General features: G+C 42.9%; 1 protein-coding gene and 1 pseudogene across 5 annotated transcripts in view; both read left to right on the forward strand.

Annotated features, from left to right (window-relative positions):
* The window catches only part of LOC122558116 (embryonic protein UVS.2-like), a 193,217-nt gene that overhangs the window by 5,975 nt on the left and 159,348 nt on the right, over positions 1–27,894 (forward strand). For 2 of the 5 annotated variants that reach the window (XM_087996789.1, XM_087996791.1), the window contains exons 1-2: positions 17,448–17,521; positions 17,607–17,668. The exons of 2 other annotated variants lie outside the window; for them this stretch is intronic. Coding sequence is in view for 1 of the 3 variants with exons in the window: in XM_087996795.1 (XP_087852921.1) it covers positions 17,456–17,521; positions 17,607–17,637 (97 nt within the window). In the remaining 2 variants the exon portion in view is untranslated. Of the gene's footprint in view, positions 1–17,434; positions 17,522–17,606; positions 17,669–27,894 lie in introns of those variants that run through there. One more of the 5 variants, XM_087996795.1, reaches the window with a different exon arrangement.
* LOC122558115 (large ribosomal subunit protein eL15 pseudogene) lies at positions 13,428–15,562 on the forward strand (annotated as a pseudogene).

Raw genomic sequence — 27,894 nt, forward strand, 5'->3', positions numbered from 1 at the left:
GAATGAATCTTATGTTAGGTGAGGTTTGACAAAATTTAAAAGAATAATCGTTATAGGGAACTCTCTTGTCAAGGGCACCAACAGCAGCGTGAATCTAGGACAGTATGTTGCTTTTGTGGTGCCAGGATTAAGAATGTCTCTCAAGTTTAAAGCATATTGTTAAAGGGGAGAGAAACCAGGCATTATTGTACTCATTGGTAGGAATGACATAGGGAAAAGATTAAGGCTTTACAGAGTGATATGATAGGTTACGTGGAAGATTTAAAAAACTGAACCTCAAAAGTAGTAATCACAGTTTACTCCAAGTGTGAAGCTCAAATGAGGAAAATAATAAAAGGATAAAGAGGAGAAATCGATGACTGAAGTGATAGTGTAATGTTCAGGGATTCAGTTTCTTGGATCATTGGGATCTCTCTTAGAGAAGAAAATATTTGTTCAAAAAGAATGGGTTTCACCTGTACTGGAAAGGGACCAATATCCTGGTAGGAACATTTCATTATTAGACCATAAGACATAGGAGCAGAAATTAGGCCATTTAGCCCATCGAGTCTGCTCTGCCACTCAACTATGGCTGATAAGTTTCTCAACCCCATTATCCCACTTTCTCTCTATAACCCTTGATCCCCTTTACAATCAAGTACCTAATCATTTCTGTCTTAGGTACACTCAATGATCTGGCTTCTACAGCTTTCTGTGGCAGTGACTTCCATAGATTGTCTACTCTCTGGCTGAAGACGTTTCTCCTAATCTCTGTTCTAAAAGGTCTTCCCTTCATTCTAAGGCTGTGGCCTCAGGTCCTCAGACCCTCCTACCAATGGAAACATTGGTTCAAGCCATTCAGTATTCTGTAATTAAATTCCTCCTCACCCTTCTAAACTCTATTGAGTACAGACACAGAGTTCTCAAACATTCCTCATGTTAAGTTAATTTCTGGAACCGTTCTTGTGAATCTCCTCCGAACACGCTCCAGGGCCAGTACATCCTTCCTGAGACATGGGGCCCACGACCGCACAATAATACTCCAAATGTGGTCAACCAAAGCCTTATAGAGCCTCAGAAATACGTTCCTGCTTTTATATTCAAGTCCTCTCAAAATAAGTGCCTTAATTTCACTTCGGATTTCTAAATTTTCTCTCCATTTAGAAAATAGTCATTCTTCCTACCAGGGCGCATGATCTCATATTTTCCCATGTTGTACTCCATCTGCCACTTTGCCCATCTCCTGTAATGGTTTGTGGGGCACTTCTCTTTCTGGCAAGGTATGCTAAGTATTTGCCTGGCTTGCCACCTTGCTCATATAACCTTTGCTTTGCAGCTCCTTCTTTGCCGTCTGCGTGCAGTGCCGTAATCCTCTGTAGTTTGACCAACGAGGGTCTGTCAAAATAGGCCTCCTTGGCTGCCTTCAACCGTGCTTCAAGGAGCCGTTGCAGCTCACCCTTCTGCCACTTCCTCCTGGTGGAATATGAAATAACTAACCCCCTGGCATGAGCTTTGGAAGTTTCTCAGAGAACAGATAAGCTATCAACCGAGCCTATGTTGATGTCTAGGAATGCCCGAAATTCCCTAGAGAAATACTCCACAAACTTACTGTCCATGAGAATAAAGGGGTCCATTCACCAGTACCTTGAATCCACTGTAACATCCTTAATCATAACCATGAGGTACACTGGAGCATGAGCAGAGATGGCAATATTACCAATCGTACAGGATGCCACCAGATACAGGGTTACCGTAGGGGTCAGAAAAAAAAATCAATCCTCGTGTGACATCTATGTGGATTGGAGAAAAACGTGAAATCCCTACCTGTAGGGTGGCGCATCTCCAGATGTCCACCAACCCTAATTCCACACACAGACCCAATAACTGTTTCGTTTGTGCAGAGGGTATCGAGGGACCTTCAGGCAACCTGTCTACTGTGGGGTCCATGAGGCAGTTAAAATTTCCCCCTATAATGATTTGCCGAGACTTGAGACTTATCATTATAGAAAAAACATCTACCAAGAATTTAAGAGGATGAGCTGGGGGACAATAAACATTTAAAACACCATATTCTTCCCCATTTATCAAGGCTTTAAGAATTACAAACCTCCCGTATGTATCTTTAACACATTCCAACAATTTAAATGAGAGATTTTTCCAAACCAATATAGCCACTCCCCTACTTCTGGTATTAAATGATGAAAAATAAACTCGGTCAAAGCCATTCTGCTGTAATTTCAGATGCTCCTTGTCATCCAAATGTATCTCCTATAACAAAGCAATATCCACCTCCTTTCTTGTTCTCTCAAGACTCAAGAGTACCTTCTTGTTCTTAATTGGTGAGTGACTTCCCTTGATATTCCAGGTACACCATTTAATCAAATCATTAGCCATAATCTTCTGAAATTACATTTAAATTCCAGAGAGGAGGAACCCGAACCACAAATTGCTGAGCCTTAGTGTTGCATGGTCCACCAAATATAAAAACTACACAAACTAAAACCACTACATTTAACAAACATACAAAATTTTTAAAAATAAAAAACAACAAAAACCAGAAAACAAACCAACATATAAAGCGCCAATAGCGCTGAGTAGGGGAACTCACCCCCTGCCCGGAGGGGGCAACTGCCTGTCCCGAACTGCCCATAAATAGGCATCTAGCCATCTCAACCACCTTCACTTCTCCCAGCTAGAGCTGCATTGCAAGCACAAGCTAAAAAGAATAAACATCCCATAGAATATCAATATGAATAAAAAAAAATCTTTTATTAAGAAAAGCGGAATAAATACCCCACCCATCCTTTGATATGTCCTAACTTAGAAATTTAAAATGTACATCTTAATCACCGCCAGACATAGTTCGAACCAAATTATTATCAATAGAGGAAAAAAAGGGGGGAAAAACAAAGCTCCAACCGGATTTCCTCCATTTCTTTTACAGAATGATAAACACATACCCAAGCAACAATATTTATACATACTACAATTGTTTAAATTAGGTTAGTTTGTCCACATCTCTTGCCTTCTCCGATGTGCCAAAGAGATGCATGGATCCATCTAAGGTGATCTGAAGCACTGCCGGATATCTCAGGGAGTACTGAATCCCAAGCTCCTTCAGTCTTCTCTTGACACCATCATATGATTTTTGTTTCTGGATCACCGCCGCTGAAAAGTCCTGAACAAACATGATCTTAGACCCCTTTTAAATTAGAGCCTTTGGATCCTTCCCCTGGAGTGTGGAAGCCTCCATGACTCTCTCCTTATCCTGGTAATGATGAAACCGCACCAGGAAAGGACGAGGTCGTTGACCCAGACCCGACCCCCGTGCTGCGACCCGGTGAGCCCTTTCTATCTTCAATCCTCTCATGCCAGTCTCCAAGTCAAGGAATTTCAGAAGCCAATCTTCAACAAATTCTGCAGGCTGCTCACCTTCCTTACCCTCAGGCAGAAAGATAATCCGAACGTTTTTTCTCCTTCCCCTGTTTTCAAGATCATCCACTTGGACATGCAAATTACGAACCTGCGTCTTCAGGGCTTGGATCTCATCCTTGAATGAACTGGCTTCAGCTTCCACCACTGTGACCCTGTGCTCCACCTCATCCGTCCTCTAGATCTCCCAGCTGCTGCTCATGCTTCTGCAGCATGAGAGAGACTGGAGCCAGCTTCTCTCCAATCTGTTTCCCCAGCATCTTGCGAGATTGAGAGTTGGTTCACCAGGTCCTGGAGAGTAATCGGCTCCGAGGCTGCTGCAGGCTGAACTGCAGACCCGGCCTTGAATGCTCCTCCTCCCTTTTTAGGCATTGCTGGATAGCTGAAGATACAGGTAAGTCAATTTTTAAATGTTTCTTGGGGCTCCACAATCTTTCCAACGCCCCAAGAAATCCTGATGACCTGGGTTGGGCAGGTTAAAGGACTGGATCACCGCCATCTTAGATCCCCCACTTTGCCCCTCTCCTAACCTGTCCAAATCTCTGTGCAGCCTCCCCGCCGCCTCAGTGCTACCTGTCCCTTTGCCTATCTTTGTATCATCTGCAAACGTAGCCAGAATTCCCTCAGTTCCTTCATCTAGATTGTTGATGTATAATGTGAAAAGTTGTACCATACTGAGCCTTGCGGAACACCGCTTGTCACCAGCTGCCACCCCACTCTCTGCTTTCTGCCAGACAACCAAGCCTCTAACACCATGGGCCCTTATCTTACTCAGTAGTTTTCTATATGGAACCTTATCAAAGGCCACCTTGAAGTCCAGGTAGATAACATCCTTTGGTTCTCCTTTGTCTAATCTGCTTGTTACTTCCTCAAAAGAATTCTAGCAGATTTGTCATGCATGACCTCCCCTTGATGAAACCATGCTGACTCTACCCTATTTTACCAAATGCTTTCAAGTATTCAAAATTTCATTCTTAACAATGGATTCCAGGATCTTACCCATGACCGAGGTTAGGCTAATTGTTCTGTAACTTTCCATCTTCTGCCTTACTCCATTCTTAAACAGGGGTATTACGTTAGCGATTTTCCAGTCCTCTGGGACCACCCCTCATTCTAGTGACTTCTGAAGGATTGCCACTTCTAGAATTTTTTGAGGAAGTAACAAACGATTAACACAGATGGGTATCCTGATCCCAGTCAACCCTATCAGGGCTGGCACGTGGCATTTAGGAATGCGAAGGCTCTGGATATAATTGGTTTTACCTGAAACTTGCATCGTGATTTAGTCTGGTTCTGGCCATCCCAAAAGAAAACCACCACTCACCTCATTTGTGACTGGAAATTCTTGGACTAGTTCATATTGTCTGTCTGGATCATGTCAGTGACACCAGGAGGGAAACCTTGCAAAAGCATAAGGTTAAACAAAGGTGATTCAGCTTCTTGATTTTTTTTTCAATCGTATACCGCTTCTGTCAGATAGTTGGCCACGTATTTCAGTCTTGTAACACAAGCCATTCATATTCAGCTACTCCCAGAATTTTACTGCGTTCACATCTGCATCATCCTTTGGACATATTGAGCAAGTTGGGTCGGTTTGTTCTTGTGGTCAGGGGCATGCTTCATTAATACTACTCTGATTCCGGGATGGGCCCTAGTTTAGGATGGTGCAGGCCGCTCATCCGCATGATATCAGCTATGAAGACTGGATGCTTAATTTTCAAAAGAAGTAAAGGTTTGTAATTGGTGTTGGGATGGGGGATTGTGCTGGGGACGATTAGGAGATGTTCGGGGCTCAGCGGATATCCAAGAGTAAAATCCCCATCCTCAAAATAGAGTTGGTATGCCAGACATAGGCTTGGGATTCTGAGTAGAATCTATGTTCTTTATTTTACAGCATTGTTGCTTTAATTCTGTTTGTATATTTCTCAGCCTTAGCGACCTTACACTCGTCTACCCATCCACAGTCAGCTATGAACATCTCCCAGCTTTTGGGAGTTCCATCTGGTATACATACTTCTATCCCTCAGTCACATGCAGAATTCCTTCAATTGGCCTCTAAGGTATCTTTCCATTCTTTAGTTTGCATCAAATTAATGCAGCCATGCTTTAAATTAACCATGAGGCAATGAGACAGGTCACTGACAATGTGTAAAGTAATAAAACCAAGCGATCCTGACAATTAATTCTGATTTTGTGATTCAGGGCTAATATAATTGATCATTTAAAAATTAATAAGTAAAACAATCATTATCTGTAATTCAGAGGTGGAAACCGAGCAAGGTAAGGACTGATTAGGGATAGTCAACAGTATTTGGAAAGGCAAGGACTGATTAGGGATTGTGCGTGAGAACTCACAAACTTGATTGAGATTTTTTGAGGAAGTAACAAAGGATTGATGAGGGCAGAGCGGTAGAAGTGATCTATATGGACTTCAGTAAGGCATTCGACAAGGTTCCCCATGGGAGATTGATTAGCAAGGTTAGATCTCACGGAATACAGGGAGAACTAGCCATTTGGATACACAACAGGCTCAAAGGTAGAAGACAGAGCGTGGTGGTGGAGGGTTTTTTTTCAGACTGGAGGCCTGTGACCAGTGGAGTGCCACAAGGATCATTGCTGGGCCCTCTACTTTTTGTCATTTACATAAATGATTTGGATGCGAGCATAAGAGGTACAGTTAGTAAGTTTGCAGATGACACCAAAATTGGAGGTGTAGTGGACAGCGAAGAGGATTACCTCAGATTACAACAGGATCTTGACCAGATGGGCCAATGGGGCTGAGAAGTAGCAGATGGAGCTTAATTCAGATAAATGCGAGGTGTTGCATTTTGGGAAAGCAAATCTTAGCAGGACTTATACACTTAATAGTAAGGTCCTAGGGAGTGTTGCTGAACAAAGAGACCTTGGGAGTGTAGGTTCATCACTCATTGAAAGTGGAGTCGCAGGTAGATAGGATAGTGAAGAAGGCGCTTGGTATGCTTTCTTTTATTGGTCAGAGTATTGAGTACAGGAGTTGGGAGGTCATGTTGCAGCTGTACAGGACATTGGTTATGCCACTGCTGGAATATTGCATGCAATTCTGGTCTCCTTCCCATCGGAAAGATGTTGTGAAACTTGAAAGGGTTCAGAAAAGATTTACAAGGACGTTGCCAGGGTTGGAGGATCTGAGCTATAGGGAAAGGCTGAACAGGCTGGGGCTGTTTTCCTTGGAGCGTCGGAGGCTGAGGGGTGACCTTATAGAGGTTTACAAAATTGTGAGGGGCATGGTTTGGGTAAATAGGCAAAATCTTTTCCCTGGGGTCAGGGAGTCCAGAACTAGAGGGCATAGGTTTAGGGTGAGAGAGGAAAGATATAGAAGAGACCTAAGGGGCAACTTTTTCACAGAGGGTGGTACGTGTATGGAATGTGCTGCCAGAGGAAGTGGTGGAGGCTGGCACAAGTGTAACATTTAAGAGGCATTTAGGAATACAGTGAAAAGTATATAATGTTGCCTCACACTGTGCCATCTTAGATGCAATGGTACTTCAGTACAAAATAGAAAAAGAAACAAAGTTGAAAAGTTAAGATTAGGTTAGATTCCCTTCATTATGGAAACAGGCCTTTCGGCCCAACAGGTCCACACCAACCCTCCGAAGAATAGCACACCCAGACCCATTGCCCTACCCTATATTTACACCTGACTAATGCACCTAACACTACAGGCAATTTAGCATGGTCAAGTCACCTGATCTGCACATCTTTAGATTGTGGGAAGAAACCGGAGCACCTGGAGGAAACCCACGCAGACACAGGGGGAGCATGTGCAAACTCCACAGTCACCTGAGGCAGGAATCGAACCCAGATCCCTGGCACTGTGAGGCAGCAGTGCTAACCACTGAGCCACCGTGCTGCCCCTTAAGCATTACCCTACTAGAATAAGTAGAAAAATAAATAAGGCAATAGTTACCATTCAAGTCTTCCTTAATATAAATAATGGAATGAAGTTAAACGTTCCACAAGCCTTGATGGGTCCTCCATTTAGTTTGCTCACCAGGAGACCTCCGCTGCCTGTTCTCTATCCTGCCACTGTAGATACAGGAGAACCTCCCTCACTGCTTACTCTTCCTGTGTTGAGCTGTGGTGCTATCGCTGCTGCTGAAGTTGCCGCCTCTCCGATCTCCTCCTGCTGCCTATGAAACATGCCCAGGCAGGACTCACTCGCACGCCAAGATACTGCCACACCAAGCCGTGGGACCACCAGAGGCCGCCAAGTGACTGTCATGGGCTGGGCTGAGAGAGCGCCCTGCTGGGTTCGCGCTGAGGTCCTGAACGAACAAAAGTTGCAAAGAATTACTGAAAAGAAACGAGAAAGAAATGGACAGAGAAGATGAGCTCTGGGTGCAGTGTCCTACTCCACCATCATCTTGAATTGTTATGATCTCAGATCAGACAGTTAACATTATTGTCGAGAGTGTGGTGCTGGAAAAGCGCAGGCAGTCAGGCAGCATCCGAGGAGCAGGGGTTTCGGGCATAAGCTCTTCATCAAGAATGAGGCTTGTGGGTCGGGGCTAAGAGATAAATGGGAGGGGTTGGGGTTGGGGGGAGCTAGCTGGGAAAGCGATAGATGACTGAAGGTGAGGGAGAAGGTGATGGACGGGTCTGGCGGGCAGTGCCGAGTTGGAGGCTTGGGACTGGGATAATGTGGGGGGAGGGGAAATGAGAAAGCTGTTGAAATCCACATTCATCTCGTGTGGTTGCAGGGTCCAAGGCAGAATATGAAGCGTTCCTCCTCCAGGTGTCAGATGGTAATGGTTTGGTGGTGGAGGCAGCTCAGGACTTCCATGTCCTTGATGGAGTGGGAGGGGGAGTTGAGGTGTTCAGCCACAGAGCGGTGAGGTGGTTGGGTGTGGGTGTCCCAGAGATGTTCTGTGAAATAATCCACAAGAAGGCGCCTGTTTCCCCGATGTAGAGGAGACCACATCGGGTGCAACTAATGCAGTAGATGACATTGGTAGAGGTGCAGGTGAATTTCTAACAGATATGGAAAGATCCCTTAGGGCCTTTGATGGAGGTGAGGGGAGTGGTGTGGGTGCAGATTTTGCACTTCCTGCGGTGGCAGGGAAAGGTGCCAGGAGTGGGGTGTGGGCTGGTGAGAGATGTGGACCTGACAAGGGAGTTGCGGAGGGAATGGTCTTTTCGGAACGTGAATTGTGGAAGGAGGCCATCTGGGACTTTACTTCTCACGTGGGTGGCAATGCCCTCCAGTGCATCTCCTCCATGCACTGTCACCCTTGAATCCCACACTCCCAAAGCAATAAGGATAGAACCTCCCTGGTCCTCACCTTCCACCCCACCAACCTCTGCATACAAGGCATCATCGTCCGCTAATTCTGCCACCTCCAAACAGACCCCACCACCAAAGATATATTTTCCCTTCCCACCCCTATCAGTGTTCCGAAAAGACCATTCCTTCCACGACTCCCTTGTCAGGTCCATACCTGTTCCTGGCACCTTTCCCTGCCACCACATGAAGTGCAAACCTGCGCGCACACCACTCTCCTCTGTCCAAAACCCTAAGGGATCATTCCACATGCATCAAATATTCACCTGCGCCTCTCCCAATGTCATCTACTGCATCCGTTGCACCCGGTGTGGTTTCCTCTGCATCGGGGAGACACTTTTTGCGGATCATTCGAGAGAACATCTCTGGGACACCCGCACCCACCAACCCCACCATCCCGTGGCTGAACACTTAACTCCGCCTCCCACTCTGTCAAGGACATGCAGGTCCTGGGCTGCCACCGCTGCCAAACCATTACCATCTGACGTTTGGAGGAGGAACGCCTCATATTCCATCTTGGGACCCTGCAACCTCACGGGATAAATGTGGATTTCAACAGCTTCCTCATTTCCTCTCCCCCCACATTATTCCAGTCCCAAGCCTCTAACTCAGCATCACCCTCCGGAACCGTCCATCACTCTTACCTATCACCTTCTCTCTCACCTTCATCTACCTATCACTTTCCCAGCTACCTCCCCCAACCCACTCCCATTTATCTCTCAGCCCCAACCCACAAGCCTCATTCAGATGAAGGGCTTATGCCCAAAATGTCGATTCTCCTGCTTATTAGATGCTGCCTGACTGGCTATGCTTTTCCAGCAATACACTCTCGACTCTGATCTCCAGCATCTGCAGTCCTCACTTTCTCCGAGGTAACGCTATTGTTATGGTTTAAGACAGGATCACCAAATTATTTTCCCATATTGTTAGGGATCTGTCACCATTATTTTGAAATGAGACAAAATATGAGATCCAAGAGATTCATTAAAAGAATGAAGCCAAAAGGTTCAATTTCTTTGCACAAACAATGGTACTATATCAGCTAGAACTATTGTGCAACATCTACAATATATGTATAACTTATTTCTAGCACCCAAAACTACCATGGTTAATATGAATAATGTATAGTGATTGGATATTATATTGTGCATTGTGCCATCAAATGGCAAATGGTGTCAAGAAAGATGTCACAAATTATTTAGTAAGGGCCCCCACAGATGTTAATGCTACTGTGGATTATCAAATCTTGTTAAACTTCACAGTGGATAACAAATCTTTACTTTTGCCAATCTCTGTCTCAAGACCATTCATTCCCCTATCCTACTTAGCTTGACTCCAAAGGTTGCCCTCCAGTACTTGCTCATTGGAGCTTTTTGCTAACTGCTTCTCAATAAGCATCTAATTCATTTTTCTTTTCCAGAAAAACAGTTCACCAGCTCAGTTCTGCATGAAGCTTGCCTCACAGTGACATAGTGATCAGGACTGAGAGTGCATGCTGTCACCAGGTTCTAAGTCATGGGAACAGGAGTGGGTCATTCAGCCCCTCGAGCCTGTTCCGCCACTCGGTGAGATCATGGCTGATCTGTAGCCCAACTCAGTATACCTGCCTTTGGTCCATATCCCATTTATATTTATTTTAAAAATCTATCTTAGTTAAAACTAACAACTGATGTAGCACTAACAATGGTTTGTGGGAGACAGTTCCAAATCTGTACCCTTGTTTGTGTGTAGAAGGGGTACAGTTACATATCTGGGACAAGGAGCAGGATGGCAATAGGGCAAAATACTCCAAACCCCAACACCACTATAACCCTGCATGTGCTCTGCACTGCATGCTAACTTGCATCACAAGTTGTGGTTGTGCTACCTAATTTCATCTCCATTAATGTCAGCCTCTCATTCCATTGTGAAACAGCCCACAATAGGACAAAAAGAATCGAGACAGGTGTTGGGCTAACTTGACAATTAGCTCATCATTCTTTCCGTAGAAAGCATCTGGCTGACCTCCCCAAGCTGTTGATTTGCTGTGCAAGGGCTGAGTGAAGGCTACCACCCAATCCTCACTCTATTCCCCCATTTCCTGTTGACTGAAGCCTGCAGACAACTATGACAAACTTCCTTCCTCTATGAATGTAGGTTTGTTTGCTGAGCTGGAAGGTTAGTTTTCAGACGTTTCATCACCATACTAGGTAACCTCTTCAGTGAGCCTCCAGATGGTTTGTCCTGCTTTCTATTTATATGTTTGGGTTTCCTTGGGTTGGTGATGTCATTTCCTGCGATGTCATTGTTTTCTGTGGTGATGTCACTTCCTGTTCTTTTTCTCAGGGGTGGTAAATGGGGTTCAAGTCAATGTTTTTGTTGATAGAGTTCCGGTTGGAATGCCATCTTTCTAGGAATTCTCGTATGTGTTTCTGTTTGGCTTGTCCTAGGACGGATGTGTTGTCCCAGTCGAAGTAGTGTCCTTCCTTATCTGTATGTAAGGATGCTAGTGAGAGAGGGTCATGGCTAGGTTTTGTGGCTAGTTGATGTTCATGTATCCCGGTGGCTTACTGAAGATTAGATTTTTAGATTTAGATTACATTACAGTGTGGAAACAGGCCCTTCGGCCCAACAAGTCCACACCGCCCCGCTGAAGCGAAACCCACCCATACCCCTACATTTACCCTTTACCTAACACTGCGGGCAATTTAGCATGGCCAATTCACCTGACCTGCACATCTTTGGACTGTGGGAGGAAACCGGAGCACCCGGAGGAAACCCACGCAGACACGGGGAGAATGTGCAAACTCCACAGAGTCAGTCGCCTGAGGCGGGAATTGAACCCGGGTCTCCGGCGCTGTGAGGCAGCAGTGCTAACAACTGTGCCACCGTGATGTTACCTAATATGGTGACACAACGTCCGAAAATGAAACTTCCAGCTTAACGAGCAAACCTACATCTAGAACCTCAACCTGAGCCTCAAATTTTCTCAAAACTTGATTCCTTCCTCTATGTCTGTGCTAAACAGCATGGCAAGACAACTGTAATATGGACCTGAGGGGTTCAAAGTGCAAGAAAGCAATACAAGACAGGAATCATATGAGCATCTAAGTAGGCTCAGAGTGAGTGAACATAAAGAGAGCAATGAAGATCCTGGTCCAGTCTGTGTGTTCCTGTGTCCAAAGTGTCCTTGCTGCAGTTGTTGGAGTACAGAAGCATTCAGTAATTGGAGACTTGCAATGATAGTTCCTAGTGGCTGGCATGTTTTGGATGCCGATGTCTGGATATGAATTGTGTGTGGCCATCTCCTGAGATATTGTTGCCTGGTGTCCAACCTGGAAATCATTTGGAGCAAATGGCAAGCTGCATTTGGAAAATATATGCTTCAAATCCTATGTCCGGTTTTCTTGACACCTAGCTTATTTGTCAAGTTTGGTAAGGTGGATAGAATATTAATGAAAAAGTTGGGCTGTCAACAAGGCATTTAACAGGCAATAGTGCCACTTAACTGCCAAATTCCACAATGCTTGTAAAAAACATTTTAAAAAATGGTCCAGCTGCTCCTCATATTGAGATCAGTCTTGCTGAACTTCTCATCCTATTCTGCTACACAGCTTACCATAGCTGATGTTACTCAGACCCCTAATAGATTCTGCCCTTTGGAATTATTAGATTTTGGAAAACATTTATCTGGTTTAGTAATATCCTTCAGGAGAAGAAATGTTTCATAGTTGCCCGCTGTGGTCAATGTGTAATTCCACACCCACATCGATTTAGTTGACTCTTAACTGTCCTGACAGATGGCCTTTCGAGCAGCTCAACCGTACCAAAGGATTAAAGAAAATTGAAAAAGAATAAGCCTCATTTCACCAAGGCACTAGAAACAAAAGGCAAACTAGGCAAATGTGCAAGATCTTTTCTGACATCTTGGCGCTTGTAGCAAGACTGGTGAAACTGCCCCACACAGTAGTTGGTAACAGCCTGACATAGTCAACTCGTCCATGCTGTAAAGACAGTGTCCTCGATATTGTTAACGCTGTTCTGTATATGTCCTGACTTACAGACAAAACAGACTATGCAGAAATTACAAGAGTGTGGTGCTGGAAAAGCACATCGGGTCAGGCAGCATCCAAGGAGCAGAAGAGTCAATGTTTCAGTCACATGCCCTTCATCAGGAATGAGGTTGTGAATTGAGGGGGCGGTGAGATAAATGGGAGCGGAGCGGGGTGGGGATGGAGTGGAAATCTGATTACTATCTTATGCTATCCCTCAACTATTGAATGAATATCCTCTATATTGAACATCGCTTGGAATAAAAGGCACAGAAGATGTGTTTGGGACTTCATTGTCCATTACCAGTTGTGGTTTGGTGGCCTTGTCTTGAACGCCGTTCCTGCCGGACTGGGTTTGCAGTAGCTGGTAAGAAAGCCAATGAGAGAAAATATACTTAACTTTACTCTTTCCAAATAGATCTGTTACAAACCATCAGTCCAGGATAATACTGGCAAGAGTAGCCAATACAGTGTGTTTCTGGCAATAAAACAGCATCAGGCATATATAAAAATGAGAGAAAACTACAACTTGGGGCTCCCTAAATGCCAAACAGTGAAAGCTGATGTGGTAGAGCTAAGCAATCTCATAACCAATCATTCAGCTCAAAGCTCAACATTGTTGTTCATCCAGTCATGAATTGAACTGGGCAACTAACTGGAAGAGGATGTTACACAAAGATCCCCATCTCCAAAGATCTGTTGGGGCTCCTCCATCAGTTCAAAAGACAAGACTGGAGAATTTGCGCACACCTTCAGCCGGAGACCCCGGCCAATGTCGAGCAGCGAACGGAGTAGCAGCAGAAGCTAACAAAGAAGAGGGAAAGGTGAACTCTGTTGCAGTAAACTCTTGTATTCAGTGTTTCAAGATGCTGCGCTGGGGCATAGTGACACTTTGTGTTCTGCTTTTGAAAAAAAACATTTTTACATATGACACTAAATCTAATATAAGTGCCAAGTGGATGGTCTGTTTTTGCCTGCTCCTGACGTCACCAGCATTACCGATGGCAACCTTCAATCAACTTGATTCATTCCACATGATATCAAGAAATGGCTGAAGACACTGAAAGAACAAAAAGCTATGAGCAGTGACAACATCTTGGCAGTGTTACTGAAGAGGTACTATGCTCCAGAACTAGCCATGCTCCCTAGCTAAGCTGTTTTAGTACACTAGCATCTATGCAACAATGTGAATAATTATGCAGGTGTGTCCTGTCCACAAAGAACACTGCAAATTCAACAAGTTACTGTCCAATCTGTCAACTCTGTATCATCAGCAAAGTGATGGAAAGTGTTGTCAGCAGTGCTATCACATGACACTTACACAGCAATGACCTGCTCTTTGCTCGTTTAGATTTTCATTTCAGATTTGTTTCAAACTTGGGCAAAGGAGGTTAGCTGAAGATGTAAGATGAAAGTGATTGTCCATGACGTTAAGACTGCATTTGATTTTTGATGTAAAGAAATTCCCAGTGGGAATTGGGGAATGCTCCCCAATGGTTGGAGGTAAATCTAGAACAAAGGAAAATGTTTGTGATTATTAGGGGCCACTCATTTCAGCCTCAGGACATTATAGCAGGTGTTCCTATGTAATACAGGTCTCCCATCTTGGTCTATTTCATCAATGAACTTTCCTCTAACAAAAGGTCAGAAGTGTGGATGTGTGCTAATGTTTGCACAGTTTTCAACAGTTCACAACTTGGATACTGAAGCAGTCCATGTCCATATGCAGCAATAACCAGACAATATCTGCAATTGAACTGATAAGTAGTCATATTCATGCCACAGAAGTACCAACCAATGACCATTTCCAATTGGAGAAAATCCAACTATCTCCCTTGACATATATTGCCAGATTTTCCACAAACAACATCCTCTGGTTACGATTAGCTAGAAACTTAAAAGTAGCAATATAAAAAACAGTAGCACCATATTTAAGGCACAAGTCAAGAGTCTTATGAAATATTTGTTACTTTCCTGATTGACTGATCTTCACAAATGTTGGAAGTACAATATCATCAAAGACAAATCAGCCTGCTAGATTAGCCATGCTCCCCATTTACTACTGTATATATTTGCACCCTATAACATTGATATATAGATTGACATTGTGTGTTTGATATAAGGATGCCTGCAATAACTTGCCAAGCTTCCTTTGTAAACATTTAGTAATCCAACAAACTTTACCACTTAAGACTGGGTCAGTGACATCACTGCTGGAATTACAGGGGAAGAAGCAGTTGAATGTGATAGTATTTTTGTTGGATGCCCGTTTTGGCTGTACTGCCAGCTCTTGGCTTTTCATTGTGCTGTCCGGCCTGTTAGGCCTGACAAGGCTTGCAAACTGGGCTATGAGGCCAAGCAGGGTTATGTTATGTCTTGAGTGCAGGTTTGTAATGGTGGCAGAAAATGTCCTAATCCTGTGCAATCTATGGTACACCAGTGCATCATGGTGTCAGTCATCTGAAGTTTGCACAAAGCCTTCAGTCTGATGCTGAGGAGTAAGCTGGTCAACGCTGTAGAGGGTAGAGAGTATTAGACTTGTACTGGCTAGGTGAAGATGCCACATACAAGTTCTTTGAGGTTGTTCTCACTGAGCCTTTTTACAAAGCGATCTATCCCAATCTTAATATCAATTGATCACAAATTCTGGACTTAAGCACAAAGAAAAGTGTGGCCTAACAACTGCTGGCACGAAGAATCATGTTTTGGGCAAGGGTTGCAAAACCATTTTACTGTTAGAGGCTGTTGTCGTGCTGCATGGAGAAGGCATAGTATCTTGCAGCTGTGCCGTTACTGTTAACATGTTGTCTCTATATGTTTTACATTGATACATTCGGGGTTTCCTGCTTTAAGGTAAAGAAAAGGTTCTTTCCAAGCTGCACGCAACCCTGATGTGGAACTCTGCCTCCATTGCTTCACTGTCACTGGATCAAAATCCTGGAAATCCTTTCCCAATAGTACCAGATTGACTGTCCCTACCTTTTGCAAGAGCAATTTCAGGAGGCTAGAGAACAAATTGTGGAGCCTTTCCACCAGTGAACAAAACCCAAAATGAATTAAAAGGAATTAGGAAAGCTATTACCCAGTTATCATAATGTAATGACGAGGAAGTGCTGGTGTTGGACTGGGGTGGGTAAAGTTAAAGATCACACAACAACAGGTTTATTCGGAAGTATTAGTTTTTGCAGTGCTGCTCCTTTGTCAGGTAGCTAGTGGGGCAGGATCATAAGACACAGAATTTATAGCACAAGATCATAATGCCAGGCAACATCAGTTGTATGATTTATATTTGTGTAAGGTATTATTTGTCTCATTACCATGCAAAGCAATACTTTTCACTGTATCTCAGTATACAAAAGAGTTCATCACCAAATACAATAAATAGTTGGTAAGTGGAATAGGATACTACTTAGTTCTCCCTTGTGTGCAATTCAGTGTAAATTGAAACTTGGGGGCCTGTCTGTCAGTAATGGCAGAAATCAAACCCACAGCAGAGAAGCTTAAAAACATAGAAGTTAGAAGCAGGAGTAGGCCATGTCACCCCTTGAACCTGCTTCACCATTAAAAATTCAAATTGATCCGTCAAGCTCAATACCCTAATCCCACCCTACATCCACATGCCTTTTGACACAAAATAACTATATCTTCCTTCTCCTTGAAAACAATGATTTGGTCTTGACTATTTCCTGTGATAGTGAGTTACACCAGCTGACCATTTTCTGGATGAAGAAATGTTCCCTTATCTCAGTCCTAAAAGGTGACCACTTATCTTCTGACTATGACCTCTGGTACTGAATTCCCCAAACATAAGGAACATTCTTCCTGCATCTTGCTTATCTGGTCCTGTTAGAATTTTTATAGGTTTCTTTGAGAACCCCTCTCATTCTTCTAAACTCCAGTGAATACAATCTTAACTGATTCAGTCTCTCCACATATGTTAGTCCTGCCATCAGTGGAACTGAGTTGTTAAACCTTAGCTGCGTTAGCTGTACAGCACCCACCCACTTGCCACCTATCTCATATTTGCCTTCTTTTCTGCTTGCCAACAGTCCTACTTAGTGTTTCCCTCCCAAACCACCCACTTATCAACCCTTTCTCCTGCTTGCTGCTTTCTTATCTTGGTCCTCTTTGAGTGAGTGTTTTGGAGAAAGATGGTCAGAGGGAGCAAATGAGTGAGAGGGTTGGTGGATAAATAGCAAGTACCAGAGAGGTAGTGGATCGTAGGAATGGCCTGAGCACTGCAGAATCTGTCACTTCATTCTGAAATAAAAACATTATTGAAAAGGCTTCAGCTGTTATGTCTAGGATGCAAAGGATGGTGGAGCAACTGCAACGTAAGAATACCAAATTGTGAATCTACTGAGTCCGCTCCTCAGTGCATTCCCTTACAGTAGTGTCAACTTGAATTTGAAATCTGACACTTGCATATTTGGAGAACAGTGCACCAAATTGACTGTAACTGCTTAGATTTTTGAGATTTTGAAATCAATAAAGTTTGTAAAAATAAGTTATCCACATTGATGTTGAGGTGTAACATATTAAGGCACTGATACAATTATGAATACAAATTTCTATGGAAATGTGGACTAAAATGATGTTTTAAAGTGATATTATGTGCATTATGTGCAGAAAAATTTCCCATCTTGATCTTTTCCACATTTGTATAAGGCAGATTTGTAGCTAACTACAGAAGATGTACTTTCCCTTTGGATTAGCATTGACCTGTCTATTGAACGTCTTATGGAGCAATGCAGCTATGGTAAGATGTGGATGACAAATTGCATATATTTATATCCCTAATTGCTTTGATAACAACATTATAACACATTATTATTTTAATGCAGGAACAGCATTTATTGACGTCCTCATTTCAAGGTTCGTTTCTTGTACAGACTTTCAAGGCCAGGTATTTCAAGTTTGAAAGTATAACTGGACATCCTAATTTGATGCATGCTGAATTCAAAAGGAAAGCAAAGGATTTTTCATAAAGATTATTCATAGTATTTTATTTTTCAGTGCATTTTAGGAAGGTAATTGCAATCATGCTGTACAATATCCAGTTTTTCTAATTATTTCATTCATTGAAGGCCAGAAATTATTGTTCGCACCTAAATGTCCTCAGTAAGGTGGTGGTAAACCGACTTCTTGAACATCTGCAGACAATGTGGTGTAAGTCCACTTTTAGTGCTGTTAGGGAGGTTGTTCCACGAGGTCGACCCAGCAACAGACAGGGATCAGTGAAATAATTCCAAGTCACATTGATGTGTGACTTTGAGTGGAACTTATAGATGGTGGTGGTGCTCCCATGCAAATGCTGCTGTGGTTCTTCAAGCTGTTGCAGCTTTGGAAATTGCTATCAACAAGAGTTGGTGCTGTGCATCTTACATGAAACACATTTTTGCCACTGACTACACCAGTGATGGAGGTCATGAATGTTCTGAGGAATGGTCACTGGACTAACGCATTAACTCTGATTTCTTCCCACAGATGCTGCCAGACCTGCTGAGCTGCACCAACAATTTCTGTTTTATTTCTGATTTCCAGCATCTGCAATTCTTTTGGTTTTCATGAATGTTAAAGTTGGTCTGGATGGTGGGGTTGGGTCTCTTGCATGTTGTTGGAGTTGAACTCACCTGTGACAGTGGAGAATATTGCAAGGCTTGTGCCTTGTGGATGTTAGAAGATGAGTTATTCACCACAGAACTCCCTTTGATCTGCTATTGATGGTCCAGTTAGTCTCTGGGTATTGGTGACACCCAGACACTCGATGATAGGAGATTAAGCAATGGTCATGCCATTGAATGTCATGTGGGATTGGCAGTTGTCCCCTAGTTATGAGATGCTTGCAAACTCTGTGAATCTAATACTATCCTTAATTTACCTTGTTATCATGGTCGGGCCACATTGCCTGCTTTGTTTCTGTGCCAGACTGAAATTAACAATTGTGAAGAGAAATCAGAGTTAATGTTTCAAGTCCGGTGACACTTCTTCGGAACTGGTGGTAGCTAGGAAAATGTTGGTTTATGTGCAGAAGATGGGGTGGAGGTAAGGACCAAACAGTAGATGGGGATAGAGTCCAAAGAGAGACAAGAACAATTGGACAGACAAAGAAGTGGATATCTGACAAGGACAGTGAGTAGCTGTTAATGGAGAGTAATAGTGGCTAACAGTAAGTGGTGTGTAATGGCAGATTATGTGATAACACGGCCTAGTGTGTGGGGTTGGGAGCGAGAACATAGGAGAATTCAGGCCCTAAAATTATTGAACTCTGTATTGTGTCCTGAGGGCTGCACAGTCTCTAAGCAGAAAATGAGGCATTGTTCTTCCAGCTTGCACTAATCTTTACTGGAGCACTGCAGCAAACCTGATATGGAGATGTTGGCCAGGAAACATGGTGACAGGCAACTGGAAGCTCAGAGTCTTTTTTGCGGGCAGAACATAGATGTTCTGCAAAGCGGTCAGCCAGTCGACATTCTGCTCCCAAAAGTGTCCCTGAGCTTCCAGTTGCCTGCCACTTTAACCCATCACCCTGTTATAGGGGACAAGTTACCTCACATGTCTTATTTCATTCAATGCCAATTAGAAATTTGGTACAAATACTAAAAAGCTTTGATTAGATCATGTTTCTCAATGTTACACAGTTTCCATAAAATGTTTTAAATTGTTCACTGTTGACTATTCACTACCTAACAGCACTGTGGGTTGTACCTATTCCTCAAGGATTGAAGCAGTTCAGGAAGGCACTTCAACTGAAATTAGGAATGGACAACAACTGGTGCCAAGCCAGCAATGCCAATTTCCCAAGAAATAATTTGAATATCATAGTTGTTTTAAAAACTTCTTGAGCACTATAAGACTAATTTCTTCAGCTTAGTGAGGTAGCCAATGAACAACTAAGTCAGAAAGGCCCAAGTTCAAGCTTTTTTGTTGTTAAATGGTCTTATTAGGACAGTAAAACAAGCACTAAAGTTGCCTACAGCTGTCAGGTCTATTGCATCTGCTCTATTTTGAATTTAAATATTTTCCCTTCATATCCTTTGTGACCAGAGTGCTTAGAGGAACTAGCAATCACTTGCAGGTGCATTCAAACAAGTATGCAGGGATCAAAGGCTCAGAGATTTTTGGCCCTTGCTTTAAAATTCAGCTTTTTAATCCATTCAGTTAAATTGAATAGAACAGAATATCCTTTTATTGTCATGTGTACAGAAGTACAAAGTACAGTGAAAAGTTTATAATGTTGCCCCATATGGCGCCATCTTAGGTATAGATCTGAGATCCAAAATACAGAAGTAAAGGGAACAACCAACAGTTGTTCATAGTATAAGTTAGGAAAATGAGAATAAAGTTAAAAAGATAAACATTAGTCTTTCAGATTTCCACATGTGGTCTGCCCAGGCTCACAAGCTGCTGACCGTCTGCACCAGGCCAACACCTGCCCAGTCCACTCAGGCCTCCAGTCTGCTGGCAGTTCCCACTCCGCTTGAGCGTCCAACCCACTGGCCACTCCATGCCTCCAGCCCACTCTACCTCAGGAGAAAATACCAAGAGAGGAAAAAAGAGAATAAAACTGGAAATAGAATGGAGGAGCTCAGGTTGGAGGGTCCTACTCCACTGCCATCTTGACCTGATAAAATTGTGGTTAATCTAGATTATAACTCCTTTAACTCTGTCTGTTCTACATTCCTGAATGTCGTTGCCAAATAAAAATCAACCTTGACTTTGACATTTTTAATTGATGTAACCTGAACAGGTTCTTGGGCTTTTAAGTTTCCACTTTTTAAAAAACAATTCTAGCCCTCGGTCCTTTTCACCACACTAATTTTGTAATGCATGATATGCGCAAGTTTGCTGTTTGGCGTGTGTGTGTGTGTTGCTTTTTTTGGTACTGTAGTAAGGAAGTGTCCAAGTGAAGGCAGTCTGTTCATGTGTGTGGATGAAGCTCGATCCCTTTGAGAATTTGCCTCCGTCCCTCTGTAGCACCACAATAAGCTGTTCCACCTGGATGATTGAGAAGCAGCTGCTGCCAAGTTGCCTTCCTGCATTGATGGCACCTCAGTTGGAGCAGTCTAGGTATAATCAATGGTGGTGAATTTCCCAAAGGCGGTCTCTTCCTACATATGATTTATCACTCTTATGGCTGGCTTGAATAACAATGAAAGACCAAATACAGTACACCTGAGATCCACTCCCTATGTCATTGGTTGATCAGTGGTGCTGATGGTACAGCTACCTAAAATGGCATTCATTTCTGACAGTCTATACACTACTAAAGCATTTAATTTGCTCTGACATTGCCTGCTGTTGATCGGTTTTAAATGAGTTATGTTCAACATCTATGTCGACCTCAGAATAACTGTCTTTCCTCCAGCTTTTGAGTGGGCTGCCCAAGTTACCCATTCCTCAATCTCTTTTGTGATGTGCCATGTTATGTGCAAAATGACTGTGTCTGGGTTTGTGAAGCACTTTCACAGAACTAAAACAACTAAAACTCCTTAGAGCAACTGCTTGGACTTCAAAATAACTGGGGCAGAGTGAGAGCATTCCACTGCTGTAATCAGATTTTTTTCATTATAACTTAGATGGATTCATCTCCTAAAGGACAAATTTGAAGATCAATATGCACTCCCCCAGTGATATCAGCAGCACCAATGTGTGATGATGCTGATCTGCATTTCTGACTGAGAAGTTAGTTTTGTGCATGGAACAACCATGTTCCTTGCCATAGGTATTCCAACTATTTGGCAGAACTTTCAGACTGCTCAATATGTGTGCTTCTGACTGTGGATTTAGAGGATATCATCTAGATGAGATGCTAAACTCATCTTGCCAGCCTGTGCACAAAAGGCCACTGAAGCATTTTTAACACCATGTCCCCTTTACTCCACTGTACTTATTCACTTCATGTTCCTCCTGCAGCCTAATTATTTGTTTTGATTATTTGGTCATCTCTTGCCAATCACTGAAAAAATTTATCTTGCTTCCTTTGAAGAAGCATAAATCACATGCCCTGTTATGTGTGTCTTTACTTTGGGAAGCTGATCCTCTCTCTCTGCTATCTTCCATGCAAAGTGACAACCATCAAAATGGCAGCTGGTTCCTGTTTAAATCTTGCTTGCCTTGCTCCTGTACTGCTTATACTGTCTTAGATCTCAGGTGCTCTCTTTCATGAATTGATTTGTTCATTTAAAATGATAATGTGTCAACATAAGACAGGAATAAGAATGGGAGAGATGATTCTGGGTGGTGGGCCCAATGGCCTGTTTCCATGCTATTTTTAGAAACTGTATGCTAGTTTCTAGGGCTGAGACTTGGAAGTGTCCTGACCACGGATCCAAATTTCAGCCCTACTATTTGCATTCTACTAACTGGAGTACGTGCCAATTTTTTTTCTTACACTTCCTTCCAATCCAGTTTCTTACTCCTGTAAAATATTGTGTTGGATGTCGTGCACATTTAATTCAATAATACATTCAGGTGGAACCTTAGTAAATGCTTTCTTGAAATCCACATAAATATTATCCATAGATAACCCTTTATCTACCACATATGACTTATTAAAAAAAAAATTAACTTTAATTAGATATGACTTAACTCTGTACAAGTCAACGTGAGCTGTTTCTGTTTTGTTCAAGTACTCAATCAAATGCCATTATGCTTCTAAATTCAAATGACAGCTTGTAAGTGTAGTATTTGTAACAATTGTTGTGGTGGTAAAAGACTAAACTTTAATTATTTCCTATAGTAATTATCTGCATGAAAATTAGAATTAAAATGAGTATTGTACATTCTACTTCAAATTGGAAATAAGCAGAAACAATCAAATTCATTTTTACTTCTAGCTAATGGTCATTATAGTCAGGAACATTCTTTTCCACCTGTAGGAAAACTAATCTTAGTTTATTTAATGCACCTAATTAGTAAGTTCTCCACATGAGTACGTTCTTAAGAGAACATCTCTGGGATGCATGCACAAAACAACCCCTACACCTCGTGGTGAAACACTTTAACTCTCCCTCCCATTTTGCCAAGGATATGCAGGTCTTGGGCCACCTCCACTGTCAAACCCTTACCACCCGACACATGGGATAAATGTGGATTTCACCAGTTTCCTCATTTCACCTACCCCACCTTATCCCAGATCCAACTTTTTGAACTCTGAACCCCACCTTAACTTGTCCTACCTGTTCATCTTCCTTCCCTCCACCTTCCTCTCTGACCTATCACCTTCTCCCCCAACTTCATCTACCTACCACATGCTCAGAAGGAGGTAGAAGTGCTTTGTAGGGTTGGGAGACTATCAGGTTGGGGGGAGAGCACCAGATGAACTGAGGTTAGTGACCGTAGTGAACACAATTCTTGTCCAGTCCCATCCCACTTAGATCTGTAATTCCTCTGAAGCTTTATGTAGTTTCAAAATTTCCAGTTTGTGGGCTCCAGGTACCTGTAGTCCTTCTACTCATCCATCCCTTATCAGGATGATATCAGGGCTCACCATTTCTTCCTGGAAAAAGGGTTTGAACCATACCAATCCAGCACCACCCTCCTCTGCTTGGCCAAGCTTTTCCAACTCTGAACATGTTTTAACTCCTCTCACTTTTTTCAGGTCAGAGGGGTAGCTATGGGTACCTGCATGGGTCTAAGTTATTCCTGTGTCTTTGTGGGGTCTGTGCCACATTCCTTGTTCCAGTCCTATTTAGGCCCTCACACCCAGCTCTTTCTCCAGTATATTGATATCACAGAATCTCTACAATGTGGAATCAGACCGTTCGGCCCATCAAGTCCACACCAACTCTCCGGAGAGCATCTGACCAAGACTTTCAGCCCTGTAATTGCATTTCCTATGGCTAATCCAACTAGCCTGCACACTTTAGACTGTGGGAGGAAACCGGAGCACCCAGAGGAAACTCACTGACATGGAGAGAACATGCAAATTCCACACAGACTGTTGCCCAAGGGGGGAATCGAACCTGGGTCCCTGGAGCTGAGAGGCAGCATTGAGCTGCCATGCTGCCCTGTCCTCGGTGCTGCTTCCCTCTATTGTCTGGAATTGGAAAAGTTAATCAATTTCACTTCCAATTTCCACTCTGCTTTCACCTTCACGTGATCTTATCTCTGACTTCTTCCTTTTTCAACATCTCTATTTCCATTTCTGGGGATACGCTGGCAGCCAATGTCCACTACAAACCAACTGACTCCCAGTTATCCTCACACCCTGCTCCTGTAAAAACTCGATTCCATTTTCCTAGTTCTGACGTCTCCTTCTCTGTCTTTGTTCTGATGCAAATTTTGACAGGGGTCCTCAGAAATATCAATTTTCTTCCTCAACTGATGACACACCAGTACTGCAGTTCACATGGCCCTCAGCCAAGTTGCATTCATCTCCTGCATTTCAGCCCTCACCTCTCCTCTACCAAAACAGCAATAAGGTCCCTCTTGTCCTCAGCTACCATTCCACTGGCATCCACATCTATACGACCTTAGCTGCCATTTCCACCACTTCCAGCAGGATGCCACCACCAGAGACACATTCCTTTCTTCTCCATTGTCAGCCTTCCACAAGGACTCTTCCCTCTGGGGTACTCTGGTCCAATCCTGCACCCCAGACTTCCTCCACCATCACCAACAGCCCCTTGGCACCTTCCCCTGCAACCACAAAAAATGTTTACTTCCTCCCTCCTTAGTATCCAAGCTCCCAAACATACCATCCAAGTGAAACAGTGCTTTACCTGCACTTTGCTCCGTCCAGTCTACTGCTTTTGCTACTCACAATGTGGTGTGGTCTGCTCTACATTAGGGAAACAAAGTGTAGACTGCGTGACTGCTTTGCGGAAACTATGGTCTGTCTGCAAAAAAGACCCTGAGCTTCTAGTAGCCTGATAGTTCAACACACCACCTTGTTCCCTGGCTAACATCTCTATATCAGGCTTACTGCGGTACTCCAGTGAAATTAAGTGCGAGCGGGAAAAATAGCATCTCCTTTTTTGCTTGAGAACTGTACGGCCTTCTGGACTCAATATCGAGTTCAACAATTTTAAGGCTTTTGAGGTACCCCAATCCCCACACACCAGGCCTTGTTATCATATGGTCTGCTATTGTTAGCCAGTAATAGTCCCTATTAGTAGTTACTTACTCCCCGAAGGCTGATTGCTATCCACTCCTTTGTCTGTCCAACTGTTCTTCTCTCTCTTTGGGCTCTAACCCCACCTATTGTTTACTGTTTCCCCCTCCTTCACCCTATCTTCAACGTAAAAACCAACTTCTTCCTCACTACTATCAGTCCTGAAGAAGGGTCACTGGACTCAAAAGGTTAACTCTGATTTCTCTCCACAGATGTTGCCAGACCTGCTGAGTGTTTCTATCTATTTCTGTTTTTGTTTCTAATTTCAAACCTCAGCAGCTCTTTCAGTTTTTAATCACTTATTGGGTCTATACTGTAGACCACTAAAGAGTCAGAGCTAATGAAGAGCAGATATGTAGGCAATTGTCAGAGGTGTGTGAAAATAATAGGGTAATAATATGAAGGGATTTCAACTTCCCCAACATTAACTGGTATAGATAAAGTGTGAAAAGATTAGAAGATCTCTTTAAGCCAGCATATAGAAAATCTTCCCAAGAGAGGAATCCCTGCTGGATGAAATTTTGGGGCATGAAGCTGGGTAAGTGGTACAACTGGGGAGAATTCCAGTGAAGGGGGCCATAGCTAACATTTAAAGTGCAGGTAGTTATCAAGAAGGACAAAATTGGACCAGAAATAAAGGCTCTGAATTGGGAGAAGACTGATTTTAATATAATACCAGAACTGGCCACAGTGGACTAGCATCGGCTACTTGTAGGAAGATCTACATCAGAAAGTGGGAGTCATTTAAAAAGAAAATAGTGACAGTGTAAGGCCAAAACTTTCCTGTGAGGATGAATGCAAGCAAATATATTCAAGGAGCCCCAAATGCTAAGGAATGAACAGGTTTGGATAGGGAATAAAAAGGAAGCTTAAGGTAGCTGTCAGAGGCTAAAAACTGTAGAAGTCTTCAAGATTATCAAAATTGTAGAGGGTTATGGTTTCTATTCCTGAAAATCCTGGAGTGATAAATTTGGTAAAGCTCAGTAAAAATAGGATTAAAATGGTTTAAAATATTGCAGATCTGCGACTTGTTTTGGGGGTGGATAGGTGAATTTACTAAAATAATTTCGCAGATACAGAGGAATAATTACTAAAACTAAAGAAATTAAGAGAACAAAGAGAGGACATGAAAAATCACTGGCTGCTAAAATAAAGGATAATCCAAAGGCATTTTATAAGAAAATTAGAGGAAAGAACGTAACTAGGGAAAGAATGGGGGCCATCAGGGACCAAAGTGACAATGTTTTTATGGATCCAGAAAAGGTAGGTCAGCTTTTAGAAACTGTATACTACTGTCAAGGAGAAAGATATAGGTTTAGAAATCATGGGGGGCAACTGTGATAAACTTGAACAGATTAGCATGAGACAGAGGTATTACCAGTTTAGTGGGCTTAAAACACAATGGGTCAAATGACCTCCTCTTGTATTGTAAACTTCGATGATTCTAAATTCCCAGGGCCAGATGAGATGCATCCTCGGCTGTTATGGGATGCAGAACAAAGTTTGCAAGGGTCTTAACATTGATTTTTAAATTATTTCTGGGCATGAGTGGTTCAAAAGGATTGGAAGACTGCCAATGTGGTATTATTCAAGAATGGTGGTAGGGATAAACCAAGGTGCTATATGTCAGTGAGTCTGATTTCAGTGAATGGGAAACTTTTTTGGAAAAAATTCTTAGGAACAGAATTTATCTTAACTTGGAAAGACAAAGGTGTATCAAGAATAATTTATCTGGTTTTGTCAGGGGGACATCATGCCTGAAAAATGTGGTTGAATTTTTTGAGATATCGAAATGTATGTGGATGAGGTTAGTGTGATTGATGTGGTCTACTTGGGCTTCAGAAAGCCTTTTGACCAGATGTTACATGGGCGAAACTGACCAAGAAGGTGAAAGCCCTTGGTGTAGTGATTGTCAGGAGGTCAGCCAATTGGACTTCATAGAATGAAAGTTCTCTGATTGGGGCTGTTAATCTGTTCAAATCAGGGAAGCCAGCCTTACAGTTAAAAAAGCGTCTATCAGAGAAATTGCTCCTCTGATAGCTGACTATGAAGATGCAGTACTAAAGTCAAGGACTGTTTATGTGTAAATAAAGGGTGACTTTGTTCAATAAAGGAAAAGATCTGTTATTGACGTGCTATGACTTCTCATACAGGATGGTATTAGCTCATTTATTGTCCAATGCATCCAGGATTTTGGCTAATGCACAGCATAAATACACTCCGATAGAGAAAGGAGGATTGGTGATCATATTTGGAGGAGAAAGTGAGGACTGCAGATGCTGGAGATCAGAGCTGAAAATGTGTTGCTGGAAAAGCGCAGCAGGTCAGGCAGCATCCAAGGAGCAGGAGAATCGACGTTTCGGGCATAAGCCCTTCAGGAATAAGGATCATATTTGGAGTCAGGAAGTTCCACCAGTACCTTTATGGTCGAAAATTTGAGATACTCATGGACCACAATCCCCTCCTTGGTCTATTTAAATAGGATAAGGCAGTGCCACCATGGCTTATACTAAGTGCTTATAATTGCAAGTTGTCTGGGAGGCTGAGTAGTGAATGTGGATGCTTTGAGCCGCCTCCCATTAGCAGATACACCTTGGTAGTATTCCAAGTAGAAGAGTCTAATGACATCAAAGTTTCTAGACACACTCCCTGTCACAACTGACAATATCAGACTTTGGATGCAGAAAGATCCAGTCCTTTCAAAATCGACATAACTGGTAGCGATGGAGGATACCAAAGAGCCGCTACAGCTAGAGTGGAAAACTTCCTGGACCTGGAGAGATCAGGTCACAGTAGAGGATGGCATGTTATGTGGATCAAGAGTGATTGTCCCAAGCACAGGTTACCCGCCAGTCCTGGATGCAGACGTAGCCACATTGGTGGGGCAGTGCCTAAAGTGTCCACAGGGACAAAAACTACCACCAGCAATTCCCCCAAATCATGCAAATAGCTCGGTGAACTTTTGATTCAGTTATATGTTGACTCTGCAGATGCTTTCATGGTTTCAATGTTCT

The sequence above is a fragment of the Chiloscyllium plagiosum genome, unplaced genomic scaffold (assembly GCF_037043375.1).
Source record: "Chiloscyllium plagiosum isolate Xiang-an unplaced genomic scaffold, Cpla_swu_hap1 HiC_scaffold_18, whole genome shotgun sequence".
NCBI classification, from domain to species: domain Eukaryota; kingdom Metazoa; phylum Chordata; class Chondrichthyes; order Orectolobiformes; family Hemiscylliidae; genus Chiloscyllium; species Chiloscyllium plagiosum.